Source organism: Syngnathus typhle, linkage group LG17 (assembly GCF_033458585.1).
Source record: "Syngnathus typhle isolate RoL2023-S1 ecotype Sweden linkage group LG17, RoL_Styp_1.0, whole genome shotgun sequence".
NCBI lineage: Eukaryota > Metazoa > Chordata > Actinopteri > Syngnathiformes > Syngnathidae > Syngnathus > Syngnathus typhle.
The window spans coordinates 7,060,610-7,078,446 of NC_083754.1; the positions used below are offsets into that span (position 1 = coordinate 7,060,610).

Genomic DNA, 17,837 nt, shown 5'->3' on the forward strand with positions numbered 1-17,837 from the left:
CAAATAAAGCAGCAAAAGGTCCATGTACATAAAGCCGACTTGGCTATTTTGTGCTGGATTATTATTAAAAATAAAAACACGGCTTCCACATGTCTTGGACATGATATTGTGCAATATTGGCAAAGGAAGCGAGCAGGGGGCGGCCTTGGAGCGTGGGGGGGGGGCATGTAGCAGATGTCCCAGATCCCGCTTGGCATCCCCGGGGAGCGCCTTGCCCATTAGAACAAATGTGTTGTGCTATTGTAAATAGGCACGTTCGGCCCGGGCCGGCACATTACAGCCCGGCTGTGATCAATAGGCTGATAAGAGCCCGACATGGACGTGAAGGCGACACAACAATGAGCGGATATCATCGAACATCTATCTTCATGTGCACCCCCCCCCCCCTTTTTGTCCACAAGGGCCCCCCTCCTGGCACACACACACACACACGCACACACACGGAGTGAGCATGAGAGCTCATGAAAATGCCTCCCCACGATCCAATAATGCACACATGCACGCAGCTGCCGAGGCTATTATTTTCCTATTTCAATTTGACACCCGGGCCTTTTCATGCTAATTCTATTATTCCTGGAAGTTTATGTGATTCCATATCGCCACAAATCGGTAATGTATTAGCCTACCCCTCCACCCTCACCTCCGCACCACCATCCCCCCCTTCTCTTTTTTTTGAGCTAAAATAAACCGTATTCCCCCCGCAAAGTAGCCACCGGGAAAATAATTACTTTCATATCAAAACTCTGCAGGAGTGCAGCGGCTCCCTTTTGCCTCAGGCTCCTAACCTCATTTCATCTTTTGGAGTGTGTGCATGTGTGGATATACGTGTGCCTGTGTGTGTGTGTGTTATAGATGAATATATTTGTTAAGGCAATATATGAAATACAACTTGCGTTTCTCCCCAGAAGAAGAAAATCGTACATTATTGACTGGCCCTACTAAGAAGTCTTGTTGTTACCTTTAATATACAGAAATATAACACGAGACCCCCCCCCCCCCCATGAAAATAAAAACAGCCAAAAAAGCTGTCACATGATTAGCTGACCCTACCTCCAAATAGGCCCACAACACGAGGTTATCCTACCCCAGAAAGGAAAAAGCACTCATGTGATTTGCTTTTCTTATAGAAGTCTCCTTGTAGCTATTTAATATTAGAAATATATATACTGTGCCCCCCCAGCTCACACATGATTGGCTAACTCCACCCAAAAGTATTGTCTTCATTTAAAAACAAACATCCAAAGTCCATTACAACCCCAAGGCAAAATACGTGTTTTTTTTTTTTTTTTTTTTTTTACACAGTGCTTTGCATTAGCTCTCTCTCTTAAAAAAAAAAAATAAGTGTGAAGTCTCGAAGAAACTTGAAACCTGTGAAAATCTCCTCAAAGAAAAACGCTCATGTGATTGGCTGCCCCCTACCCGGAAGTCTTGTTACCGCTATTTAAGGTCGTACACGCTTTCGGAGTGATTGTATACAATAGATTTATTTAAGAAAAAAAGCCTCACATATGTAAATAAATAGTATAGTCTTTTTTTTTCTTTTTTTTTTTTAAACAGCTCTTGAGGGTTTTGTTGTTGCTTTTTCTGACACGTTTAAAATGATATCTAGACACTCCCACTCAAAGGGAGAGGAGAACCTAACGTGGCACAGTAAGAGCTTTGGCCTTAAATTTTAAGGTGTTCGTTACCCTCTTGAGTTTATTCCGTTTTTTCGTGACAGTTCGGTGGAGATTCTTCTTGACTTTCCTCTAAATGATCCTTCCCGCATTGTGCGCCGTGTTCATGGCCCAAAGTCCCAGGGCTGCTGGACCCCGACCCCGCCCGGTCTCTTTCCGCGGCGCCCGGGGAGACGCTCCTGCACCCGGAAGAGGCTGCGCGCTCGTGGATGCCGGCCGCCTGATGTTCTTCGGAACCGCTGTCGGGGTTCGAAGGGTTTTTTAAGGCCGTCTGGGGGACGATGAATCCGAGGGGCTGCGTGATGGGGTAGAGCAGAAAGTGTCCTTTGCCAATGAGGGGGCGAGAGGCGGGCAAGGGCGCGGAGTTGCGCCTGGGTCTGGAGTCCGATAGGAGGCTTTCCACGCTGAACGGGTTGAGTTTCTGCAAGCCGGAGTTTCGGTTGGTCCCGCAGCACAGGCTCGATCGGTGGCTGCTGTCGCTCGAATCGAGCTCGGAGCCGCCAGCGTCCTGGTCCATGTGTCTTTGGTTTTGGCTCGGCGCGTGCAGCGAGTGAGGCGGCTGGTCGCACAGAGGCTTGGTGAGGTCCAAGCGCTGACCGCTTCCGTGGTCGCTGTCAGTGACGTGAGACAAGCCGCTGTCACTGTCCGATCCCGGCGTGTGAAATAGATCCCCGTGCAAATGCTTGTTCTGGGCCTTGAGCAGGCGGCGCTCCTGCTTCCGTTTCTTCTTTTCCAGGCGATCCAGTTCTCGCCGAGCGATCTCTTCCGGGTCCATGGGCTCGCCGCTGCAGGTTGTCGGGTGTGCGTTGTGCGCGGGTCGGCCCGGACCCTTCTTGGTGTTCTCTTTCTTCCTCCACTTTGCTCGGCGGTTCTGGAACCACACCTGCATGCATGTAAAGCGAGACAAAGCGTTTTTTTTTTTTTTTTTTTTTTTATAAATTCATTTCCCCCCAAAACAAATCAATTAAACTCGACAATGTTTTAATTAACTATCTGCTCTTGCTGTCACATGCTCGGGTCCTTAATTGGACTTTTAATTGGCCAATCTGTGCACACACGACAATAACAGAGGAGCTGATATAATGTCAGGTATAAATTATTTTTTCCAAATAAATATCAAGACAACAAACTGTCTGTGTGTAAAAGGCCATAACACATTATTTAAATTATTAGCAACTATTAATTATTGTAATATACATATATACATATATTTTTTGTATATATATATATAAAATACAAAATTAGTTACACTTCAGCAATAGCAAGAGTTTTTCTTTAATAACACATGTTTTTAAAAACCAAAAGGGGCCTGTAAGCACAATTTTAAACTACTATTAACTATTAATAACACTTTTTAGGTGGCCCGATTATGCAGAAAAATGCACATTATTTTTAAAAATGTATATAAAATTCTGAACTGTAGCACTAGACATTTTGATCCTTTTTTAACATGACTACAAACTTGCATCGTAATCTGCAGCCCAGAAAACCGGTTTCTAAAAAACTCTACCTGCACCCTGGACTCAATGAGGTCCAGTCTGAGGGCCAGAGCCTCCCTCATGAACACGTCTGGGTAATGGCTCTCGTTAAACGCCTTCTCCAGCTCTTCCAGCTGCCAGCCGGTGAAATTTGTGCGCGTTCTTCGTCTCTTGCAGCCTGGGCTCTCCTTGTCCAGGTCTCCCGAGTCTGCCAGCACAAGCACACAAACATGCAGTAGGATTTTTTTTTCCGCGTGAATTTTGCAAAACATCTGCTTGGATACGGCCACATGTCTGCCTCCTTGTTTACAATATTTTTTTTTTTGCATTTAGAGTGTCATTTTTTGCGTCATGTTTTTACGCCAAAGGCATGCATAGAAGGCAAATCATTCTCGTTGTGCTCGTCATGCGTGATAATTGCTCATTTCCCAACAAGCGCGCAAGCACGGAGGCGCTCCTACCTGTTAGTTTGTACGGTTGATTGTCTCCGTTCATCCCGCAACCAGACGCCAAGAGCCCGCCGGAGCCGCCCACGGACGCCGCGCACGACCCATTGAGTAATCCGTCTATGGAAAAAGGGACGGCGGCAGCGGCTGACTGGATTTGATGGCCCGTGGCCAGCTCGTAGACGTGGTGGTGGCTCAGGTGGTACGGGAAGCCCACCATGCCGCCGCCGAGGGAGCCTCCGAACTGGGCGTGAGGCGGCTCCAATATTCGGCTGTCCATCATCCCGCGGGCGTCTGCTGGGGGGCCGGTGATATATAGGGGTGGGATTGTTATGCTTTTTTTCTAAAGTTTAAAAAGCACGCAAAAGCAAATGTGGCGGACGAGGCGGGGGCATGATGTGTGCAAGGCGGAGATGAGCTCCACTTTATCCACATGAAACCACCCCGATAATTAGCCCTGGTTTGTAGGGAATCCGAGACCCAATGAGAGGCGGTAATGGCCAGTGACGTCACAAGCGCGTCTCCCCCACACCGTTCTCACCCCCTCCCGTATCGATTGCTAATTAAGGCTGACATCCACCTCAATAAACAATATCAGAGCTGTCACAACAAGACAAGAGGGCTTTGATAAGAACTACCTTGCAGCTTACACCGGGGACCCACCGGGAGGAAGGGCTGCTTGCATCCCGGAGAAGGGAGCAGGCAAACGGGTAGCTTAGCGCAACGAGGCGCCCCCCCCCCCCCTTCCCATCACCACCACCAGACACCTTTACTTTGTTTGACATATTTTTTTATATGCAGAGCACATACAAATCCGCTATCGTTATATCGTTTATTGATTTATTTCTCCATATTTAATATTTCCATATCAATTAGAAAAAACGACTTCTTGCTGCCCAATTTAAATAACATCATTATTCCCTCAAGTGATGCATTCAGCTTGCCAAGTGTGGACGTGTCACAAGGTGTTTAATCAGAATTGAAATTTTGCACCCCCCCCCCCTCTCCCCGAGACCCCCCACAGACCCACCCACTCCTCTTCCTCGGTGACCCTTGACGCTGGGATTGGCATGTTGTAATAACCCAAATCTCTCAACAGAAGCCGCGATAATTGTTAGCTTATTAGCATGCAAATTGTTTAATTAATATTATTATGAGGGAAGGAAATAATCCGCTCCTGCACTTGACCCTTTCCTGCACATAAAAACAAGCCTCCACATGCATTTGAATTACCTCCTAGAAAATGAGCTCCTTTTTTTGAAGTCTTTTTTTAAGTACCAGTATAAGACCTTAGGAATTATCTCGTAATATAAGCCCCAAAATAATAATATTAATTGCTTGTGGTCCATCTTTATATTTTTATGAGGGGGGGGGGGGCAGAAAAATCTTTTGACAGTCCCCAGAGACATTGGTTCTTTTTCTTTTCTACATGTGCACGGGTGACATTGTCAGATTCTTTGCTTTAATTAACTCGATAAGACAAACATGGGCCCCATTGAGGCGAGCCACTGCCCTCGCTGTCTTGTTGCCTTTTTTTGTTCCTCCCATTGTAGCAAATGCCTTTTCTTTGGCAGCTAGACATGCAGAAAAATAATTTTAGGGGTTGCATGGTGGTTTATACTCTTATTGCATTTATTGTTAGTTAAATATAGATCCAAATAAATATGAGTTCATGAGTGCTGATGAGAAAAGTGCTCAAAATGTTAGACGCCATTTAGGGCTTTTTCCACTATGGCTGTTTGAAAGCTCAAAGGTTAATTTGAATAAATGGCCGCTCGGAGTTCAATTTGGTGCAGTTTGTAATTTCTGCTTAAAAGTTAGCAGCATTTATTAACCCCGACTTGGCCGACGTGAATTTTTCTGCATATTGCGTCCATACGAGCGACTTTCTGTTGCTCTTATAAGCTCTTCCAGCAGCTTGTTGTTGAAATTTGATCCATGCGATTACATCTGGAGCTGCAATGAAGCCTGCTTAACAGTAAATGGAGTTAACCTGTTCAACCTGCACTCAAAAAGTCAAGTTGAGGCCTTATCGGGATGCCCATCCACTGCCAACAAAGATGCACGGCATCAAATTCATTTTTAATTAGGCGGGCAAATTAATAGGCAGCAGTTTAGGGGGTTTAATTACTCAATTAACTTCACGCACGTTAAATTTTAACCATCTAAATTAGGTTGCACATTATTTGATTTGGTGATAATTATAGAATTAAATCTAAATTAATTCTTTTTTTTTTTTTTGGCGGGATGATTTGGATGAACTAGATGCAGTTGCAATTAAACAGTACGAGAAAATAGCCAGACCGAGAACAGGAGAGAGAGGCTGGTTGCCATTTTAAGCTCCCAAATCCTTTGATTCGATTTCGAAGCAAAGCGACAACAACCCCCCCAAGAAAATAAAAAATAAAAGACGTGCTTGGAAATGTTCCCCATCCCTGTCTCTCTCTCTCTCCCTGATCCTTGCAAACCCTCTGCCTCTGCCTCTAATCCCACAATTAAAAGTTTCCTCCCATCTAATTATCTGTAATTGTGCCGCTGTCAAAGTAGAATGGAGAAGTGAAAGCGATTGATTTGGACTTTTTAATTCAGTTCATTTCTGATAGAAGAGAAAGTAATTCCCTTCAAATTACCTCATTCAATCCTGACACCCTAATGCCCTTCAAAATCCCCCCCCCCACACCCCTCCATGCACTCATCTTCCTCTCTCTCTCTCTCTCTCTCTCTCTCTCTCTCTCTTCGCTTCATGTTAAAAAATGAAGCCTGCCCTGACTAGTGCCTCCTCCTCATAATAATAATAAGAATAACCAAACTTCCATTAGAATAATCATTTCATTTCAATTAAAAGTGACTTATCACCTTTTGCTAAAACGTGCTTAATATGCCGAAAATTATGAATGCTTGAAGGAGCCCAAAGTGGGGAGTCTAATTGTAATCAGCAAATCAGAGGTGCTTGTCGCCGACGTGCCTCTTCCCCCCCCTCCTCTTTTTTTTTTCTTCTGCTTTTCCTGCGGAGAGGCGGGCAGCCTCGGAAATAGAACTAATTTACTCAACTCCCCCGGGAAATCCGCTCAACAGATTAACATTTTCAAAATATAGTAATGATATAATTTGAGAAATGGTGACGCCAATTTGCGAGGAGCCTTTGTGCGGAATAATTTGCATTCGTGCCCCCCCACCTACTTGTTCTCTTCTTCCTCCTGCTTCCTTCGCCTATTGTTAATTACAGCACTGGATGAAGGGTGCACTCTGTTTACAATAATTATTTTTTATTATGATTAAACTTTAGAAGCATTCTGCTGAAAGATTTCAAAAATAAAATGGAGGTAAATTTGGAGCCACCTTTTCATTATGAACTTGTGATTTGGTTGAGGACAAGGCCAACTTTGACACTGAAATCGACTTTATTGAAGTGATTTAAAAAGCGATCTAAACTCTTGTTTGCTTCTTCCCTCCTTTAGTATTCCCGCATCAAGTCACCCTGAACCCACGACGTCTTGGAAGAATTGGCAAAAAGGTAAGCATAAGCACACACGCAAGTATGAAAGATGTAGTTTACACAGCGGAAAGTTGGCTTGGCCATCCGTCCCAGGTTGCGTCTCACATTACTGGAGAGAAAGTTGCCCATTGTGTTGGGTCGCTCAGCCATCTGCCGCTGCACCAAAATATCCTAAACCCAAGAGAATAATGACTTGTGAAAATCTGCACCAAATAACACAGAAGAGCTCAGACCCCCCCCCCCCCCACACACACACACATTTGTTTTTTGTACGTAATCTAAAGCTACTACAGACATTTTTATTGACTATCCAAGCAAGCAGTGCATTTCGAAATGTCATCTGACTGCTCTAAAAGTGATCTTCGAGCAGACTGTTAAGCCTCCTTGACCCCATCACCTGCCACAAACGCATCCATTACTCAAGGGAGCTTTTCGGTGTGGAGCTGTTGCGCCCTCTAGCGGCTATTTAGTGACCGTGTTAGACTGGTAGGACTGCTAAATCAGGTGACGCTTGAAAAAGTGTCCAAAACATGCAACCCGTTGTAATTGTACGGATACTTAATTAGGTACACTTCAAACCGTGTAAATGACGTAGGTCAATAATATATGCATAATATTGATTCTACATAATAACATCACACACAGTGTATCAAATATGAGGCAATTGTGAACAGTAAAATCTTGTTTCCTGTATGTCCACAAAAGAACCTTTTTTTTTAGACGCTAAACCAAACTCCAGTATCGCCTCGAACTTTCCAGGCCGTTTTGGGTCATTAAGTATGACGTCAGTGCGGATGACGCGTACACCAAGTCACCGTGACGAGGCTTAGTAGGCGGGGCTTGTTTTGACAGACACCTCAAATATCCACGGTTGAGCGGCCCAAGAGGAGTTAGTTGGCCGTTTGGAGCTCCTTGAACGTGACACGAGTTATTTTACGATTGCTCCGTAATTCTACGTTTGTAAGACTACGACAACGTTCAACCTGGTGAGTAAAACCATCACTTCTACTGTTGTAAATATTGCTGTTAGCCACTTGCTAGCTGCGAGGGCACAAGTGTTAGTGAAATAGAAATGCTAGGTGGGCGATTTAACTGCATCCGTTGTATTACCCCGTATTAGTCCCTAAAGACTTAAGTCGATATTGGTTATGTAACTTCTTCACCCAGTTAGTTGCTAATCTTTTGCGTGAGCATGGGCCAGCTAGCGAGTTGTATCTGTCTAAATCGATGTGATTTCTTTAATTAGTTCGCTCTTGTTTCATGACGGAAATTCCAATGTGTGTTATATCGGAGGTAGTGTACAACTCGCAGGCTTTGCGTCTTAATGTGATCGCGAACGCAAAGGTTTGTTGTATGTTTGCAAAGTAACGATGACTTGACATAACGAAGGCTAATGCTACTAGCTAGCTAGCATCCGGTGGGCTGCTGTGTTCGCATCATCACAGTTGTTGTTGTTTTTCTTTAGCAGAGACCTCTTTGAAAGCTATGGAGTTTCCAGATTTAGGCGAGCAATGTTCAGAGAAGACCTGCAAGCGTTTAGGTAGGTGAGCACAGCCCAGTTGTAGATGTCTCATAAATGAGCATGAAAATGAAAAGGATACTTTTGTCATGCTAGACTTCCTTCCCATGAAATGCGATGCCTGTCAAGAGATCTTCTGCAAGGACCACGTCACTTATGCACACCACAAATGCACTTCGTCTTACAAAAAGGTAAGCCGGAGTTGTGTTGTTGGCTTTTCACTGCACCCAATTCTGATTTGAAATCAATTTCTGCATATTCATTTCATGTCGTGCAATTTACTTGTGCTACATTGATTGGTCCACATTTGTCAAGATGTCTGCTTCAAAAACAGGATGTCCAGGTCCCAGTGTGCCCACTGTGCAACATCCCCATTCCCATCAAGAGAGGAGAGATGCCTGATATTAAAGTTGGGGAGCACATCGATCGGGATTGTAAATCGGACCCTGCGCAACGGAAAAGAAAGGTCAGCACATGACACCGTGTAGCTTCAAACTAAAATGCGCTTCGCTGTAACCAATCTGTGACGTTCTTGTTCAACTTGCTCTTTGCAGATATTTACCAACAAGTGCTCCAAAGGCGGCTGCAAGCAGAAGGAAATGATGCGTGTGACATGTGACCAGTGTCATCTAAATTACTGTCTTAAACACCGGCACCCGCTCGACCACGATTGTAAGAGCGACGGCAAACCTCTGTCCCAAGCCGGGTTGGTACTTGTGCCATAATATGCCTTGTTGCGCTTCGAACATTGCTCGTCTAATTTCACGTCATCTATTTTGTTGTAGACATGCCGCTTTCATGAGAGCTCAGAGTTCCTCCTCTGCCTCGTCCTCACCAGGACACTCCAGATCAGTTTCTAATGGTGGCAGTGCACCCAGCAGAGGGCACAGTAGCAAGTAAGGAAAAACAAAACATACAATTGCATTGATGCTTTCCCATTGTTTACATTCTGCATTTAATTATTTTGCCACTAGAGGGAGCCACTCTCTTAGATTTATTTGAGTACGCTGTTCCTTCTTTGTCCTCCAGCACAAGCAGACCGATGCCGACCTCTGTATCGGCACACAATGTGGTGCAGCCGTCGGCGTCCTTTCAGGCGGGCATGGTACGCAAAGGGATTTTGTAAGGCCTTCGTTCTATGAGCCGTGTGATAATTTTATTCTTTCCTGGTTTCAGACTGAGGAGCAGGCCTTACAAAGAGCTCTAGAGATGTCATTGGCCGAGTCCAGACCTCCCACACAGGCTACCCTCAGGTGAGCACGTTACTCCATTATAGGATAGTTTGTTTTGGATTTTGTTAATGAATCCAAATGGGCACATGTTCAGTGTGTTTGTGCCTCAGTCCGCAGGAGCAGGAGGATCTGGCGCTAGCTCAGGCACTGGCCGCCAGCGAGGAAGAGTACAGGCGCCAGCAGCAGAGACAACAGGTACCGGTCGGAACAGTTAGCCAGCACTAACGTTCTAGCATATAGGTATGCGGCCGACATGGCACCTTATCTTCTTTCCACGGGGTGGAATGACAATTTGCAATCGTTTGGGGAAACGTGTGACATGAGAAATTGATTCTAAGCATCTGTTTTCTTTTTTCTTTCAGGGCCGAGAGTCCAAACAGTCTAACTGCAGCCTTTCTTAAGCTCAGATTGGTGCTTTCCATTTTTTTTCCCCTTTCCAAACTGTGGTAATGTTCCACCAGCAACCTCACAGACTGGATCCTTAATATCCAGCATTAATGATTGTTTTTATTTTTCAACAAAATGATCAACTGTTACTCGCTTGCCGCCTTCTACGCTGAAAAACTAAGCACACACATCCAGCGGGTTCTGTCATTTTTGCCAATGAGTTGCTCTGTACATATTTTATATATATATATATATATGCTGATCATCAAACTGCTATTTTGCAGTCTATGAAGAATTATTAAATTATTTCAAACACTTATCCATTCTGGGTTTTTTTCCCCCTGCTCAGTGTAGTGGCTATCCCACGCATGTACAGCAGATGGCAGTATAGATTCATTTAGTAAAGCCGACCTTCAGATACGCGTCTATACGACTGTATTTGGTTGAACACAAAAAAGTAGTCAGCTCAACTCAATTTAGAATCGTGTGGAACCTAAATGAGTCAATTATAACGTTAATTTTTGTGTGAATTTCTTTTGTGTGCAAAATTCCTGACTACTTGGTGGACTCTTGTCAGGTTCCATGTGATGCATTTTGAATGCACACTTGAAGCTAAAACTGCACCTGCCTACAGTCACGTTCCATTGTCCAGGGATGTATGATCCGACTGAACTCTTCTGACGGAAGATGAGAGAAATGCATGGATGACTCAAAGCCATCATTGTGGTAATGATACTCTAAAATCTGGATTGCACTGTGAAATTCTGGCATTGGACTTTGCTGTGGTCAGCCTTAATCTGTATGAGATGGGAAAAAAAAAAAAAGTAATCTCTGTGAAAACCGCATTAACAATGGAATCAAATCAAAGGCATATTGCAAATTTTAGTACCGTCACTGCGGAATTTTTTTCTCTAGTCAGTGGCCCGAAATGTCTCCCTAGTGCGTCAGAAGTAAATCATGTCCTTTGGAAAAGGTTCCTTCTTGCCTTTTCAAGTTATTGAATGGGGGGGGTGGATGTGAGATTTATTTTCCAAATATATATATATTCCTTAGCTCAATTCAGGTTGTGAAACTAATAGCCCAGCTAATGTCGCTTTTCAGCTTTTACCTGAAATGCTTCCCTAATTTCCTCCGAGACGCTGATTAATACGCGGTGGTAGCGGCCGTTGGGAGATATTCTTTGGCGGAACATAAACCCGGGGCATGAATGTGCAATTGATTTGTACTGTACAGCAAATGAGACAATATGAAGCGTGCTCTTGGACTAATGGGGAAAACTGCTTTTGGCCAATAAATTGACTGCAAATGATTATGTGAGCCTTCAGGATAACGATTGTCTTGTTTGGTCACGCCGGCTATTGGACTGCTTGCACGCGAGCGACACTTCACACAGCCAAACTGGAATTGGAGGCACAAATCTCATCATTGTGAAGCCCCCCTCCCCTTCATGAATCCAAATTGATTTCCTTAATGTTTGACTTTTAGCTCCGAGGGGAGCGGAACTCGGCGCGCTAGCACAACTTCCACTGAGGCCGCAGCGTTACCATTTTTTTCCCCTCTTTTTGCTTGGCTCCTGAATGTCTTGAACAGCATCAGAGAAATCGTCAGCAATCAATCCGTTTTTGTTTTATTGTCTCCTTTTTCCCAGCAATCCATGGCCGGTTACCATGGAGACCCTCATAAAAACAACTCCGGGAGGTATTCTTGAATCTAATATGGCTTGCTCCACCCCCCACCCCCCCAATCACCATTCCATCTTACACAATGGCACGCCTGGCGGACAAACCCTTTGTGTGCAATTTGAATTTGGGTAACCTTCTGGTTTCCATTGAAAAATGCAAATCGTCCCCAAGACACAGTCGTCATTCATCCTCAGCCAAAGGCCCGCCCGGCTGCTGATGGATGACGCCTGACAAGTCGTGAATGTTGCGCCTCTTAACAGGTCACAAGTTAACAGCATCAACGTCCGCGAGTACACTCAGCCGCTCATTTACTACGCGCGTTGACACGGTGATAAAAATCTGCTCCAGCACCAATTAGAGGGTCACAATCAAGTTGGTTGCCATGGACTGCAGCCATAAGTCTTTATGCTCATACTAGAGCTCACTGGAGAGTGCACGTCGACTGCCCGGGAGCTCAGATGACTCACTTGCAAAGTCAATAGCGAGGCAAAAATGAGGTTGAGACCCCTGAGCAGAGTAGCCAGATATCCAAGTACTCTCATTTGGATGTACTGTTAAAGTCTACTAGCTTAATGCTAACACAGAATGGGAAACAGCATAATTGTCAAAGTCTGCTTTATTGTCAATTTCTTCACATGTCAAGACACACAAAGAGGTCAAAATTACGTTCCCGCTATCCCACGGTGACGAGACATGGCACACAATATATAGACAAGTAAACAACACAAAAAGTAAAAACAAGAAGGCACAAACAATGAATAAATAAGAGTGATGAATAATAATATAATAAGGTTTAGCGTGTACTGCTGAGAAGCAATGTTAAAACCAAGCGACAAATATTTGGACACAGATGTAGAGAGATGATTAAACAATACTCAGGCATATATTCTTTATCCTCAGCAAAAAGTGTGCAATATTACGGTCACGAGCCCGTTTTGACTGGCTTCATTTACATGATTTTAGTGGGGGGGGGGTTGGGTGAGGTAACAGATTGTATTTCCTTTCATTTTGATGGGCAATATTGAATAACAAAAGAGTTAACTCGAACTTATTTTCACATTCATACATTCCAATGGCGTAACATAATCTGCATCCCCCCTCGTCTTTTGTTTATTCAAGGCTCCCGTTTATTGTTTCCGCAGTGTTGCTGTTTCAATGACTAACCTAAAGGCACATCCGTCAATACTGCTGTAATTAAATTCACAACACTGTTTGTTTCCTGTGTTACAGATTTCTCCCCCCACCCCACCCCCGACTGAACCGGACATCATCTCAGACAGTGATCGCCTCAAGCAAGGTGCGCTGCAACACTTCAAACATCATCATCATCATTTTTCCGAGACCCGGGAAGATGTGTCATCGCAGCATCCCTCATCCCCTCGTCTTCCTGCAGGGAACCGTGAGTGGAGCCTTGCCGATATGGGTGGGGGGGTTGTGGAGTGAGTGGGTGTGAGGTGGGGTAGCGTATAGCAACAAGAATCAGATAGCGAGAGGCAGCGGAGGGATTCGGGACTGCAGCGTCTTCATCATCCAGGTAGGTTGCATGCGGACAGCGATGTTGCATTTTGGCCAGAAGTGTAAAGTTTTGTCCTGCGAATGCTTTTGCATCCTTTGTTCTTTCCTTCAATTGAGATGCTGTCACATATCTGCATCTTTATTCCCCATCCCTTCCTCCCTGCATGCCTTTGCTTTTTCCCTCCCCGAGCATTCCCTCTTCAAAGTAAGTCCAGTAGGTGTCATTAATACCGATGAATGTCGATTCAGACTATTTCCATTTGAACCTGTGCACGTGCAGGAAATGGAAATAGAAATGCACAGTGTTTTTTTTTCTCAATCTACTCTGCATGGCTAAAGTGTTACCGTATCCAAAAAAATAGACCAGACTCACGATATCAAGTGCTTTCTAGTTCTTTTGTGCGTGGTTGTTTTTTGTCTTCATTTTATTCCCCGCAGTGCCGCAGAGTTAAATGAAAGTTTAATGCTGCTGTGTGAACGATTTTCATCTGAAAGCCGCGCGTGCGTACGGTTTAATCAAAGCAGGACTGGAATGTGACCCGAGCATCGCGATGTCGCCGACGGCGACGCATGTTATGCAAGATCGTATGCGTAAGCAAAGCTCATTCTCATTTAAATTCACTTTACTCGCTCGCCAAATGGACTCGGTGCCCCTCTTATTAGTTTCCCTCGGTATCAAAATGAGACGGTGATAAGATGAAATGTTGGGAGATGATCTCATAACATACATCAATAATCATGCATGGAAAAAAGAAATCTACAGCCGTCACTCTTGTTGGTTTAAAAAGCAGGATTGAAGAAATCTGCTAATTCTGTAATCTTCAGCAATAACTAAACTGAGGTGAAGTGAGTTTTGGTTTTAATCTTTCAAATTTACAATGTCGAACAAAATAGTGTGCCCCCCATCTAGTGGCCAACAGTGGAATTACCGGCAAAATAAATGTAGTTACAATCCGTACCAAAAAAAATAAATCGCGAGTACTCCTAGCTGGAATCCACAATGGAAGGGAGCTTACTGAATTTTCATTGATTCTAGGAATTGCTAACGGGTAGAAACATCTTATGGCTCCCGCTTCCTGAAACTGAACAACCCGTCATCACGAGCACAATTGCCGGGGGAATCCAGTCTGTTATTAAACATAATTGAAGGCTCGCAAACGGGCCAACTCGTCGCAGTACCGCCTCGTGGGAAGCTCAGATACTCAAAGCGGCTGTTTAAGAGCCCTTGACAGATCCAGGGCTACTGTTCGAGTGGCGCGAAAAGAAATTGGAATTTGTGAGGAAGACCTTGACTTTGTTTTTTTGTGGCGGTTGGGGCATTTAATCGTCTTCTGTGTCATCGAAGCCCCATTTCCGATTTTACGCCATAGACTCCCAAAATGTCCGACGTGGAGGATTTGGGCGGACCGGGCGTGCAGGTCAACGCGTCGGGGAGCTACACGCCGAACCCGGCCAGCGTGATCGTGTCGGTGGTCTTCTCGCTCATCTTCTTGCTGGGCACGGTGGGCAACAGCCTGGTGCTGGCCGTGCTGCTGCGCAGCGGCCAGGTGGGCTACAACACCACCAACCTGTTCATCCTCAACCTGAGCATGGCCGACTTCTTCTTCATCATTTTCTGCGTGCCCTTCCAAGCCACCATCTACTCCCTGGACGGCTGGGTCTTCGGCTCTTTCATGTGCAAGGCCGTGCACTTCTTCATCAACCTCACCATGTATGCCAGCAGCTTCACACTGGCCGCCGTCTCCGTCGACAGGTAAAGGGGGCGGATCGCTCATTGATCGGCGGAAGATGATTCATGGATCGGGAGTGGCGGAAATTAAGCGAGCAGCTGTCACGATCATTGGAAGGAGGAAGCGGGGGGTTTTGTTGACAGACAACGATTAGGCCGAGCCCATCGAGACACTCTATGCGTAATTGAATGTCATCCTGGGGCATTGGAAAGCCGCCCCTAGTGTAGGGCCAGTCAATACGGGTCGGTTCAATTTGGAGTACGTGCTCAGCCCTAATGAGTGTCGCAAATTGGACATGGCCATTAGGCTGTGTATATGTGTGTGTGTGTGTGTGTGTGTGTGTGTACACACGCACGCACACATGCTACAAGGATTGAATTTAATTTTCTTGAGTTAATATTGAACGTGCGTCAACAGGTACTTGGCCATCCGCTACCCGCTGCGCTCCCGAGAGCTCAGGACACCGTGCAACGCAGTCGTCGCCATGGTGATCATTTGGGGCCTCTCCTTGGTGTTCGCCGGGCCCTACCTCAGCTACTATCACCTGATTGATTTCGCCAACAGCACCGTGTGCATCCCTGGCTGGGAGGAGCGCGACCGCAAGCTCCTGGACACGTGCACCTTCCTGTTTGGCTACGTCATCCCCGTGCTGATCGTCAGCCTGTCGTACACGCGCACCATCAAGTACCTGTGGACCGCCGTGGACCCCTTGGACGGCATGTCGGAGTCCAAGCGGGCCAAGCGCAAGGTGACCAAGATGATTATCATCGTGACGGTGCTCTTCTGCATCTGCTGGCTGCCCTATCACGTGGTTATCTTGTGCTACTTGTACGGCGACTTCCCCTTTAACCGGGTCACCTACGCTTTCCGCCTGCTGTCGCACTGCATGGCCTACGCCAACTCCTGCGTCAACCCCATCGTCTACGCGTTGGTCTCCAAGCATTTCCGCAAGGGCTTCAAGAAGGTCTTTAGCTGCCTGCTTAGCAACAACAGACGCAACAAGGTCCACGTGGTGCACGTGGCCAACACCGTGCCGGGTTTCGAGGCGGCCTCCACCGAGGTGTCGCAGATGAACGAAGAGAACGCCAGGCAGAACGAGTGCGAGATGACCAACAGGCGCCCGGTCCAACCCCGGGAGCCTACGGTCACGCTCAACCTGCCCTTTCAGCACCCTACCTGAAAATACCGGTGAGAACCGCAACCTTTGCATCCATTTGGAGCCGTGCGGTCCGGATGGTGCACTCATGTGTCTGTTTTGTAGTGCTCTCGTCCTCGTTAGCTGAGCTGGAGCTGACTTTTGGCAGGAGAGCTGGACCACCAAATTGCAGGACACATACGCAAAGAACAACTCACAGCTTCCCATCCATCTCCTATTTGGAACCTCTCCCAAAAGTAGAGACTGGCAAGTACTGATACGAGGTGAGTGTCAGGCCCGTGTTAGCCGCATTTCAAAGTATTTGGTCCTCTCCTTCTAAATGTAGCGAAAACAATTCAGCTCAGATGCCTGTTAAAAAGTCCGGCTAGATTTACATGTCTTTCAAAATATCTGTGAATGTAAAATACCAAGAGTAAAAGTGGCTTGAAATGACGTAGTGAACGTTTGACTCAAAAGTGCTTTCACCTTTTTTGCCTTAACCATCATCCGCACTTTATACCACCGACAATTAGCAGGATTTTGTGGGAAAAAAATACGAGTTGCAAACTTAGCTTTGTTGAAAAATGCGCAGGTGTTTATTTTTATATTTTGAACAAAATATGAGACAGCACTTCATTTTTGTCGTACGTTTTGCGTCATTGTTGAACTGTGTGCTTTGTGTTCTGCATGCACGTTAAAATATTGATCTAATTATCATGATGTAACATAAATTCGATAATGCTGTATGTACGAATTTCAAGAATCAGGTGATAGCAGTATTATTATCATCCCCAAAAGTTCTGCTCACTATTGCTTCCCTTAATGAGCATGTTTCTCTTTGGTGTTATTTGATATATTTAACTGGGTGTGTTTCTCTTGTTCACATTGTGTATATTTTGTATCTTTTTCTGCGGAAAACATCTCTTTGCCACTCAAAATCTCTCTCGTTATGATACAGTCGACATGTCTGTGATTATGTGTTCTTTGGCCTACCTCAACAATGTGATTTTGTTTGTGTATTTGCAACCAATTTTCCTCTCAAAGGACGAATGTTTGCGGAGCGTGTTTATATGTACTTGATGACGTAAAAAGAAAAAATGAATCAGAGTTTCAGCTGAATTTCCAAAGTGAAAAGGAAATGGAAATTTAGAATCTATGAAGAAAATCTAGGTGACAACTCTGACAAGTTGGAGTGCGCCGCGCCGTTGCTACTGGCAACCGCACGGCCATTTTCCTTTGGACGTTTTTTAAGGTTGGCTAAATGTGTCATTTGCGGCTGTAATTTGCCACCGCGACCAGGCAGTCCATTAAAAGTGATTGCTTAATGGCAATGTTATGTCCGTGCTATTATGTGGGCGGGTGCGTGTGAGTTTGCGACTTGCGCTTATGTAACGCGTGGATGTGCTAGCTAGTTATTTTAGTTAGTTTAGCTTTATTTTGTCAAAAAAGTAGTACTTTGTCGCCATCTTGTGGCATCTATTGTCCTGTTTCCTTTACTTGCCGATTTCTTGCTATTTATGACTGCGCTCCAGCCTTGAGTG

General features: G+C 45.2%; 3 protein-coding genes across 20 annotated transcripts in view; 2 read left to right on the top strand and 1 right to left on the bottom strand.

Moving 5' to 3' along the window:
• zc3h7a (zinc finger CCCH-type containing 7A) overlaps nucleotides 1-17,837 on the top strand; it is a 48,037-nt gene that overhangs the window by 5,348 nt on the left and 24,852 nt on the right. Inside the window, exons 1-8 of one of the 9 annotated variants that reach the window (XR_009718500.1) lie at nucleotides 1,611-1,650; nucleotides 7,059-7,114; nucleotides 10,812-10,960; nucleotides 11,883-11,932; nucleotides 13,147-13,315; nucleotides 14,802-15,184; nucleotides 15,579-16,349; nucleotides 16,423-16,580. The gene's annotated coding sequence lies outside the window, so the exon portion shown is untranslated. Of the gene's footprint in view, nucleotides 1-1,610; nucleotides 1,651-7,058; nucleotides 7,115-10,691; nucleotides 10,961-11,882; nucleotides 11,933-13,146; nucleotides 13,451-14,801; nucleotides 15,185-15,578; nucleotides 16,350-16,422; nucleotides 16,581-17,837 lie in introns of those variants that run through there. The other 8 variants (XR_009718501.1, XR_009718507.1, XR_009718502.1 and 5 more) reach the window with 8 other exon arrangements.
• uncx (UNC homeobox) lies at nucleotides 1,466-3,914 on the bottom strand. The gene is made up of 3 exons (XM_061302745.1): nucleotides 3,616-3,914; nucleotides 3,187-3,362; nucleotides 1,466-2,559 (listed from the first exon to the last, which is right to left on the bottom strand). The coding sequence occupies exons 1-3, from the start codon at nucleotides 3,881-3,883 to the stop codon at nucleotides 1,699-1,701; spliced, it is 1,305 nt and encodes a 434-aa protein (XP_061158729.1). The 5' UTR covers nucleotides 3,884-3,914; the 3' UTR covers nucleotides 1,466-1,698.
• zfand2a (zinc finger, AN1-type domain 2A) lies at nucleotides 7,096-10,553 on the top strand. 10 transcript variants are annotated; one of them, XM_061302733.1, is made up of 11 exons: nucleotides 7,096-7,114; nucleotides 7,949-8,082; nucleotides 8,562-8,636; nucleotides 8,712-8,806; nucleotides 8,950-9,081; nucleotides 9,170-9,321; nucleotides 9,401-9,511; nucleotides 9,645-9,720; nucleotides 9,792-9,868; nucleotides 9,958-10,042; nucleotides 10,210-10,553. In XM_061302733.1, the coding sequence occupies exons 3-11, from the start codon at nucleotides 8,582-8,584 to the stop codon at nucleotides 10,246-10,248; spliced, it is 822 nt and encodes a 273-aa protein (XP_061158717.1). In that variant the 5' UTR covers nucleotides 7,096-7,114; nucleotides 7,949-8,082; nucleotides 8,562-8,581; the 3' UTR covers nucleotides 10,249-10,553. The 10 variants fall into 10 exon arrangements, with proteins under 10 accessions (XP_061158717.1, XP_061158725.1, XP_061158724.1 ...); XM_061302740.1 differs by lacking the exon at nucleotides 7,096-7,114 and having other exon boundaries at nucleotides 7,867-8,082; nucleotides 8,565-8,636; nucleotides 8,931-9,081; XM_061302739.1 differs by lacking the exon at nucleotides 7,096-7,114 and having other exon boundaries at nucleotides 7,870-8,082; nucleotides 8,931-9,081.